General features: G+C 49.6%; 1 protein-coding gene across 3 annotated transcripts; it reads left to right on the top strand.

Annotated features, from left to right (window-relative positions):
* The first annotated feature begins 8,852 nt into the window (after positions 1 to 8,852).
* TLCD3A (TLC domain containing 3A) lies at positions 8,853 to 18,974 on the top strand. Of its 3 annotated transcripts, XM_024235583.3 has the most exons (5): positions 8,853 to 9,122; positions 9,425 to 9,508; positions 14,051 to 14,252; positions 16,708 to 16,803; positions 17,286 to 18,974. In XM_024235583.3, the coding sequence occupies exons 1-5, from the start codon at positions 9,001 to 9,003 to the stop codon at positions 17,553 to 17,555; spliced, it is 774 nt and encodes a 257-aa protein (XP_024091351.1). In that variant the 5' UTR covers positions 8,853 to 9,000; the 3' UTR covers positions 17,556 to 18,974. The 3 variants fall into 3 exon arrangements, with proteins under 3 accessions (XP_024091351.1, XP_024091353.1, XP_024091352.1); XM_024235584.3 differs by lacking the exon at positions 9,425 to 9,508 and having other exon boundaries at positions 8,887 to 9,122; XM_024235585.3 differs by lacking the exons at positions 14,051 to 14,252; positions 17,286 to 18,974 and having other exon boundaries at positions 16,708 to 16,765.
* The last annotated feature ends 200 nt before the right edge of the window (positions 18,975 to 19,174 follow it).

A 19,174-nucleotide genomic window follows, 5' to 3' on the forward strand; every position in this document is an offset into this window, starting at 1 on the left:
TTTTTTTTTTTAAATACAGGGTCTCACTTAGCCATCCAGGCTGGAGTGCAGTGGTACAATCATAGCTCACTGCAACCTTGACCCCCTAGGCTCCTAAGTAGCTGGGACTACAGGTGCACACCACCACACCCGGCTATATTTCTCCTTTTAATGGCTACAGAGTATTCCATAGTTGGAACATACTGTAAATTACTTATTCTATTCCTTTTTTTTAATTTTTATTTTTTGAGACAGAGTCTCACTCTGTCACCCAGACTGGAGTGCAATGGTGCTATCTCGGCTCACTGCAACCTCCACCTCCCAGGTTCAAGCGATTCTCCTGCCTCAGCTTCCTGAGTAGCTGGGATTACAGGTGCGTGCCATCACACCTGGCTAATTTTTGTATTTTTAGTAGAGTTGGGGTTTCGCCATGTTGGCCAGGCTGGTCTCGAACTCCTGACGTCAAGTGATCCGCCCGCCTCGGCCTCCCAAAGTGCTGGGATTACAGGTGTGAGCCGCCACACCCAGACTTATTTATTCTATTCCTAAATATTTGGGTTGTTTCTAATTTTTTGCTATTATAAACAATACTATATATATATACATTTTTTGAGATGGAGTCTCATTCTGTTGCCCAGGCTGGAGTGCAGTGGCACAGTCTCAGCTCACTGCAACCTCCACCTCTGGGTTCAAGCGATTCTCCTGCCTCAGACTCCCGAGTAGCTGGGATTACAGGCGCACAGCACCACACCCAGCTAATTTTTGTATCCCAAAGTGCTAGGATTACAGGCGTGAGCCACTGCGCCTGGCCTAATACTGTATTATTTTAATTCTACCAGCACTGTAAAAAAGTGCTTTCGTCCTTGTATACTTAGGCACACTGGATATTTTCAGTCTTTTCAGGATTCACTGATAAAGTTGTGTGTGTGTGTGTGTTATTTTGAAAGACAGGGTCTCGCTCTGTCACCCAGGCCAGAGTGCAATGGCAGGATCATGGCTCACTGAAGCCTCAAACTCCTGGGCTCAAGGGATCCTCCCACCTCTGCTTCCCATGTAGCTGGGAATGCAGGCACATGCTACCACACGTGGATAATTTTTAAATGTTTTTGTAGAGGGTCCTGTTACGCTGCCCAGGCTGGTCTCGAATTCCTGGTCTCAAGTGATCCTCGTGCCTCACCTCCCAAAGCACTGGGATTACAGGCATTGTGCTCAGCCTACTTATAAAGTTTTCAATGGGCCTTTTTATATTTCTTCTGTGTATTTCTAGTTTGTATCATTTGAAAAATTCTTTTGGATCATTTCTTTTTCTTTTTTTTTTTTTTTTTTTTTTGAGACGGAGTCTCTCTCTGTCCCCCAGGCTGGAGTACAGTGGCGCGATCTCGGCTCAATGCAAGCTCCACCTCCCGGGTTCACACCATTCTCCCGCCTCAGCCTCCCGAGTAGCTGAGACTACAGGTGCCCGCTACCTCGCCCAGCTAATTTTTTTGTATTTTTAGTAGAGACAGGGTTTCACCATGTTAGCCAGGCGTCTCCATCTCCTGACCTCGTCCACCTGCCTCGGCCTCCCAAAGTGCTGGGATTACAGGCATGAGCCACCGCATCTGGCCTATTTTTCTTAGTAATTTGTAAGATCTCTGACTATTCCGGATACTAACCCTTACTCTGATATATGCTACAAACACATTCTGTTACTTCACTTCTAACTTTATTTTTTCCAAATAGAAGGCTAATCATTTCTGTGGTTTTCCTCGTCCTTCTTTTCCTCACAAGTGTGACATGCTTGCCACAGACAAAATTTAGTAGGTCTGAAGCCCAGCATGGTGGCTCATGCCTGTAATCCCAGCACTTGGGGAGGCAAGGTGGCGAGGAGTTTGAGACCAGCCTGGGCAACAGAGTAAGGCACGCACCCCCACCTTTGTTCTTCTGACACAGTGTCTCAGTCTGCCACTCAGGCTGGAGTCACAGCTCACTACAGGCTCAACCTGAGGTGATCTCCCACCTCAGCCTCCTAAGTGCCTGGGGCTACAGGCACTCACCATCACACCCAGCTCTTTTTTTTTTTTTTTTTTTTTTTTTTTTTTGTAGAGACGGGATTTCACCATGTTGCCCAGGCTGGTCTGGAACTCCTGGCCTCAAGCAATCTGCCCACCTTGGCCTCCCAAGGTGCTGGATTTACAGGAGTGAGCCACTGTGCCCGGCCCTTAAATATTTTTTAAACCTGAGTTTAGAAACGTTTGCTTTTAGATAGGTGTGACTATCTGCAAACAAGCCAGATTTTGCATTTATAGCAAAAGAAACGTGTATGTGAAAGTGCTTTGAAAAATACACAGCAATACATAAAAGCAGCACTCCATCATCAGCTCCTTGTGTAAATTATGGTTTTTACCGGCAGGAATCAGAGCAGAGTCTCCCGTGTAGCATGCAGCTGCGGTCGCTGTTTGTAGAAACCATGTGTTTGGGGTGTGGCTGTGCTTCTTGGCCTCACAGTTTACTCTTGCAAAGAATCTAAGATAAAACCAAGGAAGCTGCCATCCGGAGTCGGGCTAAGGCCACCTAGGGAATCTGTAATCCAGCAAGTGCTTGTTGAGAAGTTTAACAGCAGGGAGTTATGCCTTGGGGATCCAGTATAAAGAACAAGAATCCCTTGCCTGTGCGGAGCACACAGTTTAACGTTTTGAAAATATGATCTCATTTAATTCTCCCAGCCATCCTGGAGGGTAGAGGGAGGAACGGCCATTTTACTGGGGAAGGAGGCAAAGTGTTTTCTCCAGGTCACACAGCTTCCGGGTGGTGGAGCGTGGACTGGAACTCAGGTTCTCGGATCCCAACTCCAGTGCGCTATGCTATGGCTGCCTCCCAGGCAGACAGCCCCTACCGTCAGGGGCATGTGGTCTGCTAGAGAAACGCACACACACCTGTCAGGGCAGGGCTAAACTGATCAGGCAAAGTGAAGGAGAAATAAGAGCAGGGTGATTGACTTCTTTCTGGCCAAACTCAAAGTCCTAAGAGCAAGTCACCACATTCTCTGAACCGTATTTCTTCAGTCACAGTGTGGCTTTTGTTGCTGCTTTTGTTGCCAAAGGGAATGAAGTTCTGCAGAAGGCTGTTGCTCTCCTCTTTGGACGCCTCCTTCCTTCCTTTCCATGTCTGACCTTTTCCTTGTGTTCCGTTGTTGTGCCAATCTTTAGATCTTCATCTCTATGTCTTTTTTTTTTTCGAGATGGAGTTTTGCTCAGTCGCCCAGGCTGGAGTGCAGTGGCGCGGTCTCGGCTCACTGCAACCTCCCCCTCCCGGGTTCACGCCATTCTCCTGCCTCAGCCTCCCGAGTAGCTGGGACTACAGGTGCCCGCCACCACGCCCGGCTAATTTTTTGTATTTTTTTAAGTAGAGACGGGGTTTCACCGTGTTAGCCAGGATGGTCTCGATCTCTTGACCTTCTGATCCACCCGCCTCGGCCTCCCAAAAGTGCTGGGATTACAGGCGTGAGCCACCGCGCCTGGCCCTTCATCTCTATGTCTATCTTCCGGTATCGAAGAGTGTATACTGGCGTTGTGTGTGTGTGTGTGTGTGTGTGTGTGTGTGTGTGTGTGTGTGTGTGTGTGTGTGTGTGTGTGTGTGTGTGTGTGTGTGTGTGTGTGTGTGTGTGTGTGTGTGTGTGTGTGTGTGTGTGTGTGTGTGTTGAGACAGGATCTCACTCTGTCGCCCAGGTTGGAGTACAGTGCTATGATTATGGCTCACTGCAGCCTCAACCTCCCAGGCTCAAGCAATCTTCCCACTTCAGCCTCCCGAGTAGCCGGGACTACAGCCGCGTGCCACCACACCCGGCTAATTTGTGCATTTTTTTGTTTTACCATGTTGCCCAGGCTGGTCTCTAACTCTCGGGCTTGAGTAATCCTCCGGCCTCAGCCTCCTAAAGTGCTGGGATAATAGGCAGGATCCAACTCCTGGGCTCAAGTGATCCTCCCGCCTCGGCCTCCTAAAGTGCTGGGATAATAGGCAGGAGCCAACTCCTGGGCTCAAGTGATCCTCCCGCCTCGGCCTCCTAAAGTGCTGGGATAATAGGCAGGAGCCACCGTACCCACCCCCTGTGCTGTATCTTTCTATGTCTCTTACTATTTCTTCATTTCTCCTTTTGTCCTTCCTGTACTCTCTCTGCTTCAATGGTCCCTGCTGTGGAAATGAAGTACGGTTCTACACAAACAACTTTTATCTCAGAACAGATGTCCACCTTCTCTGTTAGGGTATTTATTTATTTATCTGAGACAGCTTCTTGCTCTCTCGCCCAGACTGCAGTGCAGTGGCACAATCTGGGATCACTGAAACCTCTGCCTCCCAGGCTCAAGCAATCCTCCCATCTCGGCCTCCTGCGTAACTGGGACTACAGTTACTGGGGTGGGTTCCACCCAACTGGCTTTTTTTTTTTTTTGGAGAGACACCGTTTTGCCATGTTGTCCAGGCGGGTCTCCAACGCCTGGGCTCAACTGATCCACCCACCCTGGACGGATCCCAAAGTGCTGGGATTACCGTTGTGAGCCACTATGTCCAGCCTGTGTTAGGACTTTTAAAGTGGATGAGCGGACAGAGAACCCTAAGTTCCCTTTTGGTTCTGGAGCTCACTATGTGGAGGCGCTTCATGTATGATCTCACTTCTTTCTCATGTAAATGATTTTCCCAGATAGGAGGAAAAGGCCCTTGATCAAGGGTAGTTGCCCGCACATCACATATCTTAATGGCATTCACTTGAGAACTCACAAAGTATTTTACAAGTAAATACGGTATTTTCCATTTAAGGCTGAAGAAACCAGGAAGCAGATATGGGGAGAGTCCCTGTGTCCTACTCCCTAATGATAGCGAGTGGGGTCCAGAGCAATGGGGGAGAGGAGATGGAAAGGCAGGTCCACATGCTTTCATGCTGTGTCCCACTCCCTAATGACAGCGAGTGGGGTCCAGAGCAATGGGGGAGAGGAGATGGAAAGGCAGGTCCACATGCTTTCATGCTGTGTCCCACTCCCTAATGATAGCGAGTGGCGTCCAGAGCAATGGGGGAGAGGAGATGGAAAGGCAGGTCCACATGCTTTCATGCTGTGTCCCACTCCCTAATGACAGCGAGTGGGGTCCAGAGCAATGGGGGAGAGGAGATGGAAAGGCAGGTCCACATGCTTTCATGCTGTGTCCCACTCCCTAATGACAGCGAGTGGGGTCCAGAGCAATGGGGGAGAGGAGATGGAAAGGCAGGCTCACAGGCTTTCATGGCAGAATAAACCCCTCCGTAGCCCTTTAGAATGCGGAGCTTTATAAATTCTCTGTTCAAGGGGGCGACAGTCTACATTTGGTAAGTGAGTTTTATGTTGGCATTAAGTAGCCCAAACTTCACTCTGGAAACCCACACAAGCAGCGTAATGACAAACTGGTGAAACCCCAGCCCCACAGCATGGAGTAGTGGAAATGACCCTGGAACACGAATCCACAGGTTCTAACCTGAGCCTTGTCCCTTCACAGGGTGGCGAGTCAGCGGTCCACCCTGCACTTCGCTTTCTTCATGGGTAACATGGAAATAACAGGTTTAGCCGACCTTACTGGGTTATTTCGAGACCCAGGGAAGATAATACATGTGAAAGTGCTTTGAAAATTTGTAAAGTTACATATAAACATAGAATAGTGTTCATGGCAGCATCAGAGCCCATAAATTCACCATACAAATTTATGAGTGAATAATTAGTAACAGTATTCATCAGAAACTATATTGTGAAAAATTATTATTCCCTCCTTGCTTATCAGGCTTGAAGGCAGTATAGTCATCTGGCACATGGAACTGAAGGCAGAAAGTACTGAGTTTGAATCCCAGCTCACCACCAGCAGTGTGACCTGGGGCAATTTTTAAATTGCTCTGGTCTGAGTCTCATTTTGCTGATACATATACACACACACAGTGAGAATAACATTTGTTGTGAGGATTTAATGAGACAATGTATACAAAACGTCTGACATAGGTCCCAGCAAATAGTAAGTACTCAACAGGCATGAGCTTCGGAAAGTATGAAACAGGTATTGCACCCTTGGAATGTGCCAGCCTCACTTGGGGAACAAAATGAAAAGACACAGTCCTTGTTTCTAGGACCTAACAGTCTGGTGGAGAAACATACAAATAAGAAAACAACAGGCTCGTTACCCAAACGCAAAGGCAGACCTGGAAACCTTCTTAGAGAAGGAAACAGCTGATTCAAGACTTTTGAAGGATGAGAAGTTTGTGTAAACCAGGCTCCGTGTTTTTCATTTGGCCTTATCATTTGCCGACAGGAGTTTGATCGCTTGAAAAGCTAAGGTTCATGTTTCTGCTTGTTAGCTTTATGGTGATTCAACATAAACAGTCTGGTGACCTCACTGAGCATGGTGTTGAAACTGATTTTACTTGCCATTTTCTTTTTTCCTTTTTTTTTTTTTTTTTTTTTTAATTTGAGACAGAGTCTTGCTCTGTCGCCCAGGCTGGAGTGCAGTGGCACGATCTTGGCTCACTGCAACCTTTGCCTCCCGGGTTCACGCCATTCTCCTGCCTCAGCCTCCCGAGTAGCTGGGACTACAAGCGCCCACCACCACGCCCGGCTAATTTTCTGTATTTTTACTAGAGATGGGGATTCACCATGTTAGCCAGGATGGTCTCGATCTTCTGACCTCGTGATCCGCCCGCCTTGGCCTCCCAAAGTGCTGGGATGACAAGCGTGAGTCACTGCGCCCGGCCTTTACTTGCTATTTTCTATACATGAAACATCTGTTGTTTTGTTTTCAATTCATAAAGATGCCTTACAACTTCTTGTGTAGGGGGAGACTGGTTCCCACCACTTAAAAGTGCCAGCATACTCAGTCCCAAGTTGCTGCTCCCTTTAAGGAGGGAAGGCAGGGAGGACTTGTAACCACCTGTCACTCTCTGGAAACGCTGGCGCTGGGGGTCACTGTGATAAATGCTTAGGAGAGAGACAGTGGACTGCACCGAGTCGTTTTCCTGCAGAGAATGGAGAGTTCACAGGTGGCTGGTTTTGTCCACAAGCAAATGTGAAAATACAGAGAGCGTCGCATTTGTCAGATACCTTGGGACCAACTTGAAGTGGCTTTCTCCTTTCACTGAGTATGTCAGCAGTGAATTTGGGAGTTAGAGATGTTGCCCTAAGTGGATGAAGTTTGAGGCTTTTCTTGAGGCTGTCTGCCACCTTCCTGTTGGCTAAGTCCCTTTTCTTAACCACATATAAGAAGATGTTAGAGGCTACATTCATTCCAAAAGGTCACAGCCTAGTAACTGATACTACCATTGAAGGAAAACTACCTTTTAAACCTGAGAAACATCTTCAGACTCCATCATGAATGAATCCAAATTGAAAAAAAACAAAAGCTGTGCTCACTCTACACCAGTTCCTACATCACTAACTGCCATGTTAAAGTAATCTAACTGGCATCTAGCAGAAATCATCTGCCACTTTGTAAAAGTCATAGACTCATAAGAATCTAGAGCTGGAAGACCGTTAAAGAGCTAGTGACCCAGCCTCCCTCTCATTTCATAGACCAGCAAATCGTGGCCCAGAGAGCCGCGCCCAGCTGTTCCGAAGTCCTCATATGGGATTTTGGTCAGCATTTTGCGTGACGGTGATCAGAGGAGACCCGTCATACCTTTCATTTGTAGTAACATAAATGAACTGTATTTCCCACCCCTTACATTTGTTAGCTGAGGAAGACACAGACCAAAGCAAAATAAAGCTAGAAGTTCCTAAAGGACAGAAGCCAATGATACTGAAATTACTGTCTTCATCCATGTGATTGGTGCCTGGCACAAATGAAATGTATTCCAATTCATTCAAGTTTAGACGCCTGTCCCGGTAACTTTTTTTTTTTTTTTTTTTTTTTTTGAGACAGAGTCCGGCTCTGTGGCCCAGGCTGGAGTGCAGTGGCGCGATCTCGGCTCACTGCAAGTCCGCCTCCCGGGTTCAAGCGATTCTCCTGCCTCAGCCTCCAGAGTAGCTGGGATGACAGGCGCCCACCACCACGCCTGGCTAATTTTGTATTTTTAGTAGAGACGGGGTTTCACCATGTTGGTCAGGCTGGTCTCGAACTCCTGACGTCAAGTGATCCGCCCGCCTCGGCCTCCTCAAGTGCTGGGGTTACAGGCGCGCCCGACCCCGATACTTTTAAATAATGACACGTTGTGAACAACACCACAGTCGCGAAGCCTCTGGATGGTGTCTCCGGATAGATCCAAAGCCGAGAGGCAGTAGAAGCCCGCAGCCTCCGCAGTCCGCCTCCCGGTGCGGGTGGAGAGGGGCTGCTGGCGGCCCCGGGCCCCTCATTGCTTTCCGAGAGCAGCCGCCGGCGGGACCGGGAAAGGCATCTCGGCGGTGCGGGGCGAGGCCGCACCATCCAGACTCCCGCCGAGAAGCACCGGGGCTTGGTGGGCGAGGCCCGGCGAACCCAGGCCCACAGGCCCCGTTCCCTCCCCGCACGCCGCGCCCACCCGGGCGGGGGTTCCTACCTGTGGCTTCCTCGGCCCCGCGCCCGCCCCGCACCCAGCCCAGCCCCGCGCCCGCGGCCGGCGAGAAGAGCAGGTCGGGGAGGGGCGCGTCCGCTGACGGAACAGAAGCCGGGAGGGAGCGGCGGACTCGGAACTCGCGCGCGCCCCGGTCCCCGCCTCCGCCTCCGCCCACGCGCCCGCCGGGGACGCCGGGGAACCCTCGGGGCCCAGGGACCGCGAGAGACCCCGCCCCGCCCTATCGCGGCCGCCGGGCCTGGTCACGCGCAGAGGGGTCGGGCCAGCGCCGGGCGGAGGCGGGACGGGGACGGGCACGGGGCGGAGGCGGGACGGGGACGGGGACGGGGCGGAGGCGGGACGGGGACGGGGCGGAGGCGGGACGGGGACGGGCACGGGGCGGAGGCGGGACGGGGACGGGGACGGGCACGGGGTGGAGGCGGAGGGTTGGAATCGCGCGGCCCAGCCGAACCCAGCCACGCGGCGCCAGCGAGGCGGCCGGACCCGCAGCCCCGATGCTGCTGACGCTGGCCTGGGGCGCGCTCTTCTTCCCGGGGCTCTTCGCGCTCTGCACCTGGGCGCTGCGCCGCTCCCAGCCCGGATGGAGCCGCACCGACCGCGTGATGATCAGCACCAGGTACCGGCGCCGCCGAGACGCCCCCCGGGGCCCGGGGCGGAAAAGGGGGGGCGGCGGGAAGCCGGGGGGCTGCTCCCTGCGCGTCCCGGCGGCCCGAGTTCCCGAAGCCCCTCCGCGTCCTCCCCTGGCGGGAGCGGGGCCGGGGCCGGGGCCGGGGCCGGGGCCGGGGCCGGGGCGGGAAAAAGGCCGAGGAGTCTCCGGAGCCCGCTCCCCACATCTGCCGGCGGCCGAAGGGCTGGGCTGGGCTCTCCGCGGTCCTCGGACGGGACCGAGCGCGCTGTTTTCCTCCCCGCCCGCGCTAGGCTGGTTTCCTCAGTGCACGCCGCGCTGGCCACCGGCTCGGGGATCGTCATCGTTCGCTCCTGCGACGACGTGATCACCGGCAGGTAAGAGCCCGGGCCGGGGGCTCGTTGCAAATGTCACATTTCAGTAGCTCGCGGGCTCTGGCTCTTTCTCAGCACGCGCGCTTAGATAGCTGACTAATGGGAAAAGCTGGCGCCACAATGGGCTCCTTCTTCCTCTCCGGAGTCTTCGAGCTCCCCCAGCGTAGGAGAAAGTCCGCGGAAACGAGGGAGGACGACGGAGTCGGAGTCTGATTTCAGGCGGTGTGAGCCAGGGATCCAGGTCCTCCGTGGAAGAGATGAGCGTGGAAGCGTTTGCGACTGGGAGTGCGGCTTCTGATTCCTGTAGTTGGTTTCCCTGGGTTCTCACTCTGGAGCATCATTGGCTAATATACGTCCAGTGTGGTTAGCAGAGCCCCCCCATGGAAAGGAACAAACCCACCACCCCTTTCCACGCAAACGCCGCTCTTGTCTTTCCTGCAGATTTGCTAAAGGTGATTGAGAGGTTCCCAGCGCCTAAAACACGGACTTGTATGTCTATTAGAGCTCAGTCCAGGAGGCAGGTCAGGAAATGTGCACCTATCTGCAGTTCCGGTGAAACAAATCATAAATTAAGACCAGAATAGTCTACTTTGTACAGTATTTAGACCTGGGCAATGGTGGTGCTTTTACTTTTTTATTTCAAGCCTTTTTTTCCCCACCGGTCTCGCTAGAATCACACTCACTTTCTCTCAAGTTGAAGGACCACAGTCGGATGTGCGGGAAAGTTGAACGGCCTTTCCAGGCCCTGCTCTCCTGTGGGCTCTGCCAAGTCCTGCTTCTCACCTGCTGAGCCTGAACTGCGAGGGGCCTGAGCAGGCCGTCTGTCTCACTCTAGCCTGCGATCAATCCTGCTGTCATGATTTTTGTGCTTTTCTTCTGCCTTTTTAAAAACAAAACTGGCTATTGGTGACGAATAAGTAGATGCTAAGAGAAGACAGATCAAGTGACATTGATTGTAGACACCAAAGGTTAATATTGGTGTGGCTGGGTTCAATTTTTCTTTTCTTTTCTTTTTTTTTTTTTTAAAGACACGGTCTCACTATGTTGCCCAGGCTGGTCTTGAACTCCTGGGCTCAAGTCATTTTTCTGCCTCACCCTCACAAAGTGCTGGGATTACAGGTGTGAGCCACCACACAGCAAATTTTTACTTTTTTTTTTCCTGTCGAGACCTCAGGCTGAGGTGCACTGGCGTGATGATAGCTGACTGTAGTCTTGAACTCCAGGGTTCAAGCCACCCTTCTTCCTTAGCCTCCCAAGCTTGGACTACAGGCAAACACTACTACACCTGGCTAACTTTTTTTTTTTTTTGGGTAGAGACAGGGGTCTCCCTATGTTGCCCAGGCTGGTCTTGAACTTCTGGCCTCCAACGATCCTCCTGCCCGGGCCTCCCAGTGTTGAGATTATAGACGTGAGCCACTGCGCCCGTCCAAAAAAGGCCTTTCAGGGTTCATATACTATACACTAAATATTTTTCTATTATATGCCTTCTCATTTTATGCCTTCATATAGAATGTGATTAGATAGGAGGAGTTAAAAATCCCAAATTATAGGCAGAAGGTGGTATGGGGCCAAGGATTTAGTCAGATTCTTAAAGGGGTTCAGACCCTAAAATGACTAAGTCACAGCTCCAGGTGGTTTTCTCAATTTAAGTACTTAATTCAGATAGTACTTTGTTGTTTTAGACGGGGTCTCGCTCTGTCACCCAGGCTGGTCTGAACTCCTGGGCTCAAGCCATTCTCCCACTCAGGCCCCCCAAAGTGCAGGGATCATAGGTGTGAGCCACCATGCACAGCCTGTATAGTACCTTTTAACATTTAAAAGGACTCCCCCTCCCCCCTGCTTTCTTCTTATTGAGATGGAGTCTCGCTCTGTCACTCAGACTGGAGTGCAGTGGCGAGGTCTCGGCTCACTGCAACCTCCACCTCCCAGGTTCAAGTGATTCTCCTGCCTCAGCCTCCTGAGTAGCTGAGATTACAGGCATGCATCACCACGTCTGGCTAATTTTTGTATATTTAGTAAAGCCATGTTGGCCAGGCTGGTCTCGAACTCCTGACCTCAGGTGATCCGCCCGCCTCGGCCTCCCAAAATGCTGGGATTACAGGCATGAGCCACCGTGCCCAGCCGACTTTCCCACATTTAATTATTTAATCTTCACTGCAGTTTTGACAGGTTAGTAAGACAAGGATTAGCATCTTCATTTTACAAAGAAAGTTAAATCACAGGCTAGTGGTAGTTAAGATTATAATCCAGATCTCTTGCTAATAAATCTTCAGAGGATTCTACCCGTGAGTCACAATTTCAGATCTCTTCTCTGAATTGGTAAAAACATGAAAACCCTAGGTTCCCTTCAAGGGGAGAGGCCAGTTATATTTCAGCTAAAATTTTAGTAGCTATTTATAGGTACTTTACTTGAAATTGCTTCAAGAAAGCACCTGAGACCATAGATGGGCATTGGAATAAGTATGGCATCTTTTTGGCCAAAAGAAACCTGGCTAGGTCGGGTGCAGTGGCTCATGCCTGTAATCCCAACACTTTGGGAGGCTGAGGTGGGTGGATCACTTGAGGTCAGGAGCTACTCGGGAGGCTGCAGCAGGAAAATTGTTTGAACCCACGAGTCGGAGGTTGCAGTGAGCTGAGATCGCGCCACTACATCCAGCCTGGGTGACAGAGCGAGATTTTGTCTCAAAAATCAAAACTAAAAAAAAAAAAAAAAAGGAACCTGGCTAATGAATTCACCTACAAGTGTGTTATACTTGCCATTACTTGCTTGCCTTATTTGTTTATTCATTATTTATGCCGTGGTAAGTGTGGAGTTGCTCAAGAGCAGAAATTCAGATGACGCCTCTGTAGACTGTATTTCCAGTGTTGCAGTTCAGTGGACTGGCTCCGTCCAAAATCAGAGAAAAAGTTAATACAGATTTGAGGGCCCTCGGCTTACAATTTGGAATCTCTGGGGACTGGAGCCCTTAACAAGCACTGCAGTTGATTCTGATGTTCAGGTAGTTTGAGAACCATAAAACGAAATGGTTTTCTACCTAACAAGTGGATGCGCATCAAACATTTGCTGACCACGTGAATGGAATCCTCAAATAGTACGATTTCAATTTAGATGTTTCTTCACAGACAACATCTGTGGAATGCTTCTTTCTCATTGGGAACCACATTGTATGAACTGTAGAGGCTTTTCTTCTAATCTGCTCTAGGACAGTGATCAACTATTATTTCCATTCAGCAAATACTCATTCAGCCCCTTTGGATAAGTAAATGGGAAAACTGTCTGTTGACCTAGCCTCTCTCCTGGTGCCTAACCGCCGTAATGTGGCCCTTGAGCTCCAGGCTCAGTTCCAGACCTGCTTTGTTTTGTTTTGTTTTGTTTGTTTTTTGAGACAGAGTCTCACTCTTTTGCCCAGGCTGGAGTGCAGTGGCGCCATCTTGGCTCACTGCAACCTCTGCCTCCCAGGTTCAAGCGATCCTCATGCCTCAGCCTCCCAAGTAGCTGGGAGAACAGGTGCGCACCGTCATACCCAGCTAATTTTTGTATTTTTAGGAGAGACGGGGTTTCACAATGTTGGTAAGGCGGGTATTGAACTGCTGACCTCGTGATTCGCCTGCTTCGGCCTCCCAAAGTGCTGGGATTACAGGTGTGAGCCACGGCACCCAGCCTCCAGACCTGCTTTTCTTCATGGAATTGAGATTAGCTCTAGAATTGCTTTTTGGGTTTTTTTGTTTTTGTTTTTTTAGATGGAGTCTCTGTCACCCAGGCTGGAGTGCAGTGGTGCGATCTCGGCTCACTGCAACCTCTGCCTCCCGGGTTCAAGTGATTCTCCTGCCTCAGCCTCCCAAGTAGCTGGGACTACAGGTGTGCGCCACCCCATCTGGCTAATTTTTGTATTTTTAGTAGAGACGGGGTTTCGCCACGTTGGCCAGGCTGATCTTGAACTCCTGATCTCAAGTAATCCACCTGCCTCAGCCTTCCAAAGTGCTGAGATTACAGATGTGAGCCACCGAACCCGGCCAGCTCTATAATTGTAAAGAAAATGGCCAGGGTTGCCTCCCAGAAACTCCACAGAGTGGGGTTGCATGTAGACAAGAGAAAACTCACAGGTTCCGGGATTTAAGTTAGTAAACCCCCAACTGTTGAGCAGCTGAGGAGTTAAACTAGAAATGTTGGATTTGTGATTTGGGACACTTTCCAAACCAGCTTCTTGGTGGGGCCGTTGAATCATTTGTATATCTATATCAAAATCAGTTTTATCACAAAATGCCAGAACATCTACTACAAATTAGTAGCTAAGTCAGGCAAGTAGTGACAGCAAGCTGCTTCAACAGGGAGGGCTGAGTGAATGTCTGCTTTTTGCCTTTGACACTCATGAATTGGCCCTGAAACTGAGAGCAAGTGGTCTACTCTCCCTGTTTATCAGTTTCAACATCTTTATTGTAAAGTATTTGGAGTAATAATAGCTGATCAAGCACCAAGCTTGGCTGTGAGCCTTCATAATGGATATCCACAATGATTTCACGGGCCATTCATATGCTTTCTTTCAGGCACTGGCTTGCACGGGAATATGTGTGGTTTCTGATTCCATACATGATCTATGACTCGTACGCCATGTACCTCTGTGAATGGTGCCGAACCAGAGACCAGAACCGTGCGCCCTCCCTCACTCTTCGAAACTTCCTAAGTCGAAACCGCCTCATGATCACACATCATGCGGTCATTCTCTTTGTCCTTGTGCCAGTAGCACAGGTATGGCCTTCCAGGACAGCAGACCAGCAGCTGGGTTGAGCTGGGTGACTTTTTTTTTTTTTTTTTTTTTTTTTTTTGAGACAGAGTCTCACTCTGTCACCCAGGCTGGAGTGTAGTGGTGTGATCGCAGCTCACTGCAACCTCCGCCTCCCGGGTTCAAGCGATTCTCCTGCCTCAGCCTCTTGAGTAGCTGGGAGTACAGGTGCCCACCACCACGCCCAGCTAATGTTTATATTTTTAGTAGAGATGGGGTTTTGCCATGTTGGCCAGGCTGGTTTCAAACTCCTGAACTCAAGTGATCTGCCCGCCTCGGCCTCCCAAAGTTCTGGGATTACAGGCGTGAGCCACCGCGCCTGGCCTGAGCTGGACGTCTTGACCGTTACTTAGGAGTCAGGACTGCCCCTCTCTTCTTTGCCACTCGTAGGCACCCATTCACCTTGTGCCTGCTGCTTCAGTAGCCACCTCCCCCTGGTGAATAGTGGAGGAACACCATTACAGGTGAAACGTTCATGATCCTCCTTACCAACATCAACATACTTTTTGTTTTATTTTTTGAGACAGGGTTTCACTCTGTCACCCAGGATGCAGTGCAGTTGTGGGATCACAGCTCACTGTAGCCTCAAACTACTGGCCTCAAGTGATCCTCCTGCCTCTGCTTCCCAGGTAGCTGGGAACAAAGGCACACACCACAACGTCCAGCTAATTCCTGTAATTTTTGTAGAGTTTCTCCATGTTGCCCAGGCTGGTCTCAAACTCTTGGACTCAAGTGATCCTCCTGCCTAGGCCTCCCAAAGTGCTGGGATTACAGGCGTGAGCCACCGCGCCCGGCCCCAACATTCTTTTTAACAAACTCCCAGCCCTCTGTGATTCCCTAGTGTTTGTCAGAGGTTCTATCCTTAGTTCAGTACAGATAAAAACGACATAAAATACAAATACAATACAAAGCAACATAACAGTGCCAGAGAGCACTGTGTGGATTCTTACGTCACAAAACACAGATTCTCAAAGCAAACAGCCTCCTAATTTCTCCCCAGATCCATTTCCCCATAAAAGCCAACCCAACAAGGAAAAGCAATGGGAAAGCTGAGGGGAAATTCCTCTCTTGAGTGCCTGCCAGGGGAAGGCATGCGTTTTATCTTTTTAATTATTCATTTATTTATTTATTCACTTTTTTGAGATGGCGTTTTGCTCTTGTTGCCCAGGCTGGAGTGCAATGGCTCACTGCAACCTCTGCCTCCCAGGTTCAAGTGATTCTCCTGCCTCAGCCTTCCAAGCAGCTGGGTTTACAGATGCATGCCACCACGCCTGGCTAATTTTTATATTTTTAGTAGAGATGGGGTTGCACCATATTGCTCAGGCTGGTTTCAAACTCCTGACCTCAGGTGATCTACCTGCCTCGGCCTCCAAAAGTGCTGGGATTACAGGCATGAGCCACTACTCCTGGCCGGCATGTAGTTTTATTTATTATTTTTTAAATAAAGAGATGGGGTCTCCTTATGATGCCCAGGCTGATCTCGAACTCCTGGGCTCAAGGGATCCTCCCGTCTCCGCCTCCCAAAGTGCTGGGATTATAGGCGTGAGCCACTGCGCCCTGCCAGGCATGTGATTTAAAAGTTCATAGCTTGCTAAATATTAGAAACTATTAGCCTTATGCTGTAGATGAAGAAACTGGGGATCTAAGAGTATTCTTATCTCTCTCAGTGGTACTAAGTGGCAGAGCTGATATTTTGCTATGCTTACTGCTTTCTTGAAAAAGGAGGCCGGGCGAGGTGGCTCATGCCTGTAATCCCCGTCAGAAGTTCGAGACCAGCCTGGCCAACATGGTGAAATCCCGTCTCTCCTAAAAATAGAAAAATTAGCTGAGTGTGACGCTGTGCATCTGTAGTTCCATACTCAGGAGCCTGAGGCAGGAGAATCATTTGAAACCCAGGAGGCGGAGGTTGCAGTGAGCTGAGATCACGCCATTGCTCTCCAGCCTGGGCAACAAGAACAAAACTCCGTCTCAAAAAATAAATAAATAAAAAGAGGTAACGTGCATTAAATTCTTTAAGAAGTCTCTGGGACCTACCATCTAGGAACCAGAACATCTAGGGTGCTTTCAGACCCTAACATCTAGCACAGGGCCTGGCACATTTTGTTGAACCGAACAGGCTGTCTTGGCATGACTAAGTTCGATACACAAAAGTAGGCTGCAGCCTTCCTTCCGGCTGTCATCAAAATTCAGAGCTTGGTGTGGGATGCCGTCATCCTGTCTGAATTTGCCTCTGGATACTAAGGCTTGGACCATCAAAGTGCTGTTGCCACGAAAGCAGCGGGACAGTAACTGGGTCTGCGCTTGCCTATTTAGCGTCCCTTGCCCTTCACGGTTACCCTTTTCAGTAGCCCTTGTTGGAATTTTCCTTCTGGTGGTTTCTTAACCTCCACTTACTTCCTCTTTTCATTTTGTCATCTGCAGAGGCTCCGGGGAGACCTTGGGGACTTCTTTGTCGGCTGCATCTTCACAGCAGAACTGAGCACTCCGTTTGTGTCGCTGGGCAGGGTTCTGATTCAGGCATGTATGAATGAAATGGCAGAGAGAGTGTGGGAGGGAGTGGATTCTGCTTTTCCTTCGGAGATGGTGGGCCCTTCAACAGCCTTAAAGGTCAGCTGGTCATCTCAGCCAGTGGGGGTGAAATTGTAGGTTTGATCTAAGTTTGATAGTTTGATACAGCTCATTCTATTTTTCCCCTGGTTACACACATACTTTAATCCACGGTTCCTGTACTCCTGTCAGCTGGGTGGCCTGGGTCAAATTCAAAATCACTATTGGAGAAAATGAGGTTATTTGCACATATCAATATGATAGTGTTCAAGAATGTCTTCTCCAAGTGTCAGAAAACTAGACAAACGTCTGGGCGCCAGGGAATCTGACAGCTGAGGTCTTGATGAGCACCTGCACCTGTGTGGCATTTACTGTGGTGGGACTTGGGCCAGTCTCTCCCTGCTGCCCAGCTTCTTGGTGACCTTACCTTTTTCCTTCCTCTTCTATTGCAGCTAAAGCAGCAGCACACCCTTCTGTACAAGGTGAATGGAATCCTCACGCTGGCCACCTTCTTTTCCTGCCGGATCCTTCTCTTTCCCTTCATGTACTGGTCCTATGGCCGCCAGCAGGGACTAAGCCTACTCCAAGTACCCTTCAGCATCCCCTTCTACTGCAACGTGGCCAATGCGTTCCTCATAGCTCCTCAGATCTACTGGTTCTGTCTGCTGTGCAGGAAGGCAGTCCGGCTCTTTGACACTCCCCAAGCCAAAAAGGATGGCTAAATGCTCCTGGGAGTCGGGCGCAGCCTCACACCAGCTGCCTCCTCCACTCAGCATTCCATGGACCAAACTGTGCCCTGGGTGGCCTCAGACTTTGGGTATTGATAAGCAGATGGATTTGAGTTTTTCTAAAGAATATTCATATTACCTCCTTCTTCTAACTTGCCCTATTTGCAAAAGCACTTTTGTAGTAACAACTATTGGGTCCCGTCAGACCTCCAGAGACAGCAAAGTGGTTTTAATGCAAGCCCAAGGATCCTTCTTAGGGTCTTATCTCAAGAGCTCTGGGAGGTGGAAGCATGGGGTGTGATCGGTGGACCAGGGTGATAAGTGTCTGCACATCTGCCTGTCCCTGTATCAGCGGCTACCCACCTTCCAAACCACTCAGGGCAGTACCCACGGCACTGGGCCCAGAGAAGCAAGGGATGACTTTTGGTTCTTGGAAGTAATGTCTTCTTGTGACATTGGCCTGGGACAATCATTGTGGGTAGGTAGTTTTTGATCGTTTACTAGATAACCCATTGGTTATTTGCCTCATCCTCTCATCCATGGGTCAGAGTTGAATTCTTACGTCTATCGACTTCCAATCAGAAGTCTCACTGGTGGGGCTAGGGGTGGGGGCAGGCAGGAAGCATGGATGGGTACCTGAGTAGGTAGTGTGGCCAAGAGGTCAGCACAATCTCTGCAGGCTGACTTGGTAAGTCTGACAGTGTCAAACTTGTGAGCTTACTGCAGTCAGTCACAGTTACTGTTCTTTTTAACACACCCCTTCATGCCCAGCTTTCCCCATATCCACATGCAGAGGACATGCTCATAAAAACTACAGGGAAACGTGAAACGATGGTTTTGGTAGCTGTTTACTGGGTAACCCCACTCTATGACACTGTCCTTTTCATATGATGTGGAAACCAACTTCTGTCCTCCAAACCACGAAATGTGTCATCTAGACTGCAAAGTACTTGAGTACTTAGCCTCCCGATACGCCAGAGCTTGTGGTCCAAAGCCCATTCCTGTGTGAGTGTCCTGCCATTTAGCCACAGAAGGCTGCAGAGTGAGGGGGCAGCCAGCCTGGCCAGAGGCTGTCCTGTGGACCGACACCTGCGCCCCCTTCTGCAAGCAGGATTTTCTGGTGCCAACACTCATCATTCCCGATCAACTAGGATGGATTTGAGACTGTGCTACCATGTGTTCTCAAGTGGTAGTTTAAAAAGTGGATTTTTTAAAGTGCCTTTTAATTGTCTGTGAACGTCTAAAGGACTGAATGATTTGTCTCATTTTGACTGTTTAGTCTTTAATGGGTGCCATTTAAAAAACAAAATGCTATTTTTTAATTGTCTTTTTTTTTTTTTTTTTTTAAACTATCAGTGTATCGTTAAAAAGTCACCCTTACGGTGATTAAATTGCACTAACATTCCCAACTTATTCTAATTGTGAAATACATCAATATCAGTGTCCTGTAAGAATCATCCTGTGACCTAGCTTGACTGGCTGCAGTGTGCTGGGGCTGAAGGTCTGTGTCCATGTAACTACCAGAGGGGTGTGTGTGTGAATGCTTTCAATGCTTTCACCCTCCAGAAAGGTCTAGCTCACACCTCACTTAAACCTGTTTGTGTGGTTCATGG

The sequence above is a fragment of the Pongo abelii genome, chromosome 19, assembly GCF_028885655.2.
Source record: "Pongo abelii isolate AG06213 chromosome 19, NHGRI_mPonAbe1-v2.0_pri, whole genome shotgun sequence".
NCBI lineage: Eukaryota > Metazoa > Chordata > Mammalia > Primates > Hominidae > Pongo > Pongo abelii.

Bases quoted from the DNA above. Each gene is read 5' to 3' on its own strand.
- TLCD3A (XM_024235583.3), top strand. From the start codon at position 9,001: ATGCTGCTGACGCTGGCCTGGGGCGCGCTCTTCTTCCCGGGGCTCTTC. The intron at 9,509-14,050 runs GTAAGAGCCCGG...GCTTTCTTTCAG, and splicing joins GACGACGTGATCACCGGCAG to GCACTGGCTTGCACGGGAAT. The intron at 14,253-16,707 runs GTATGGCCTTCC...TGTCATCTGCAG, and splicing joins TCCTTGTGCCAGTAGCACAG to AGGCTCCGGGGAGACCTTGG.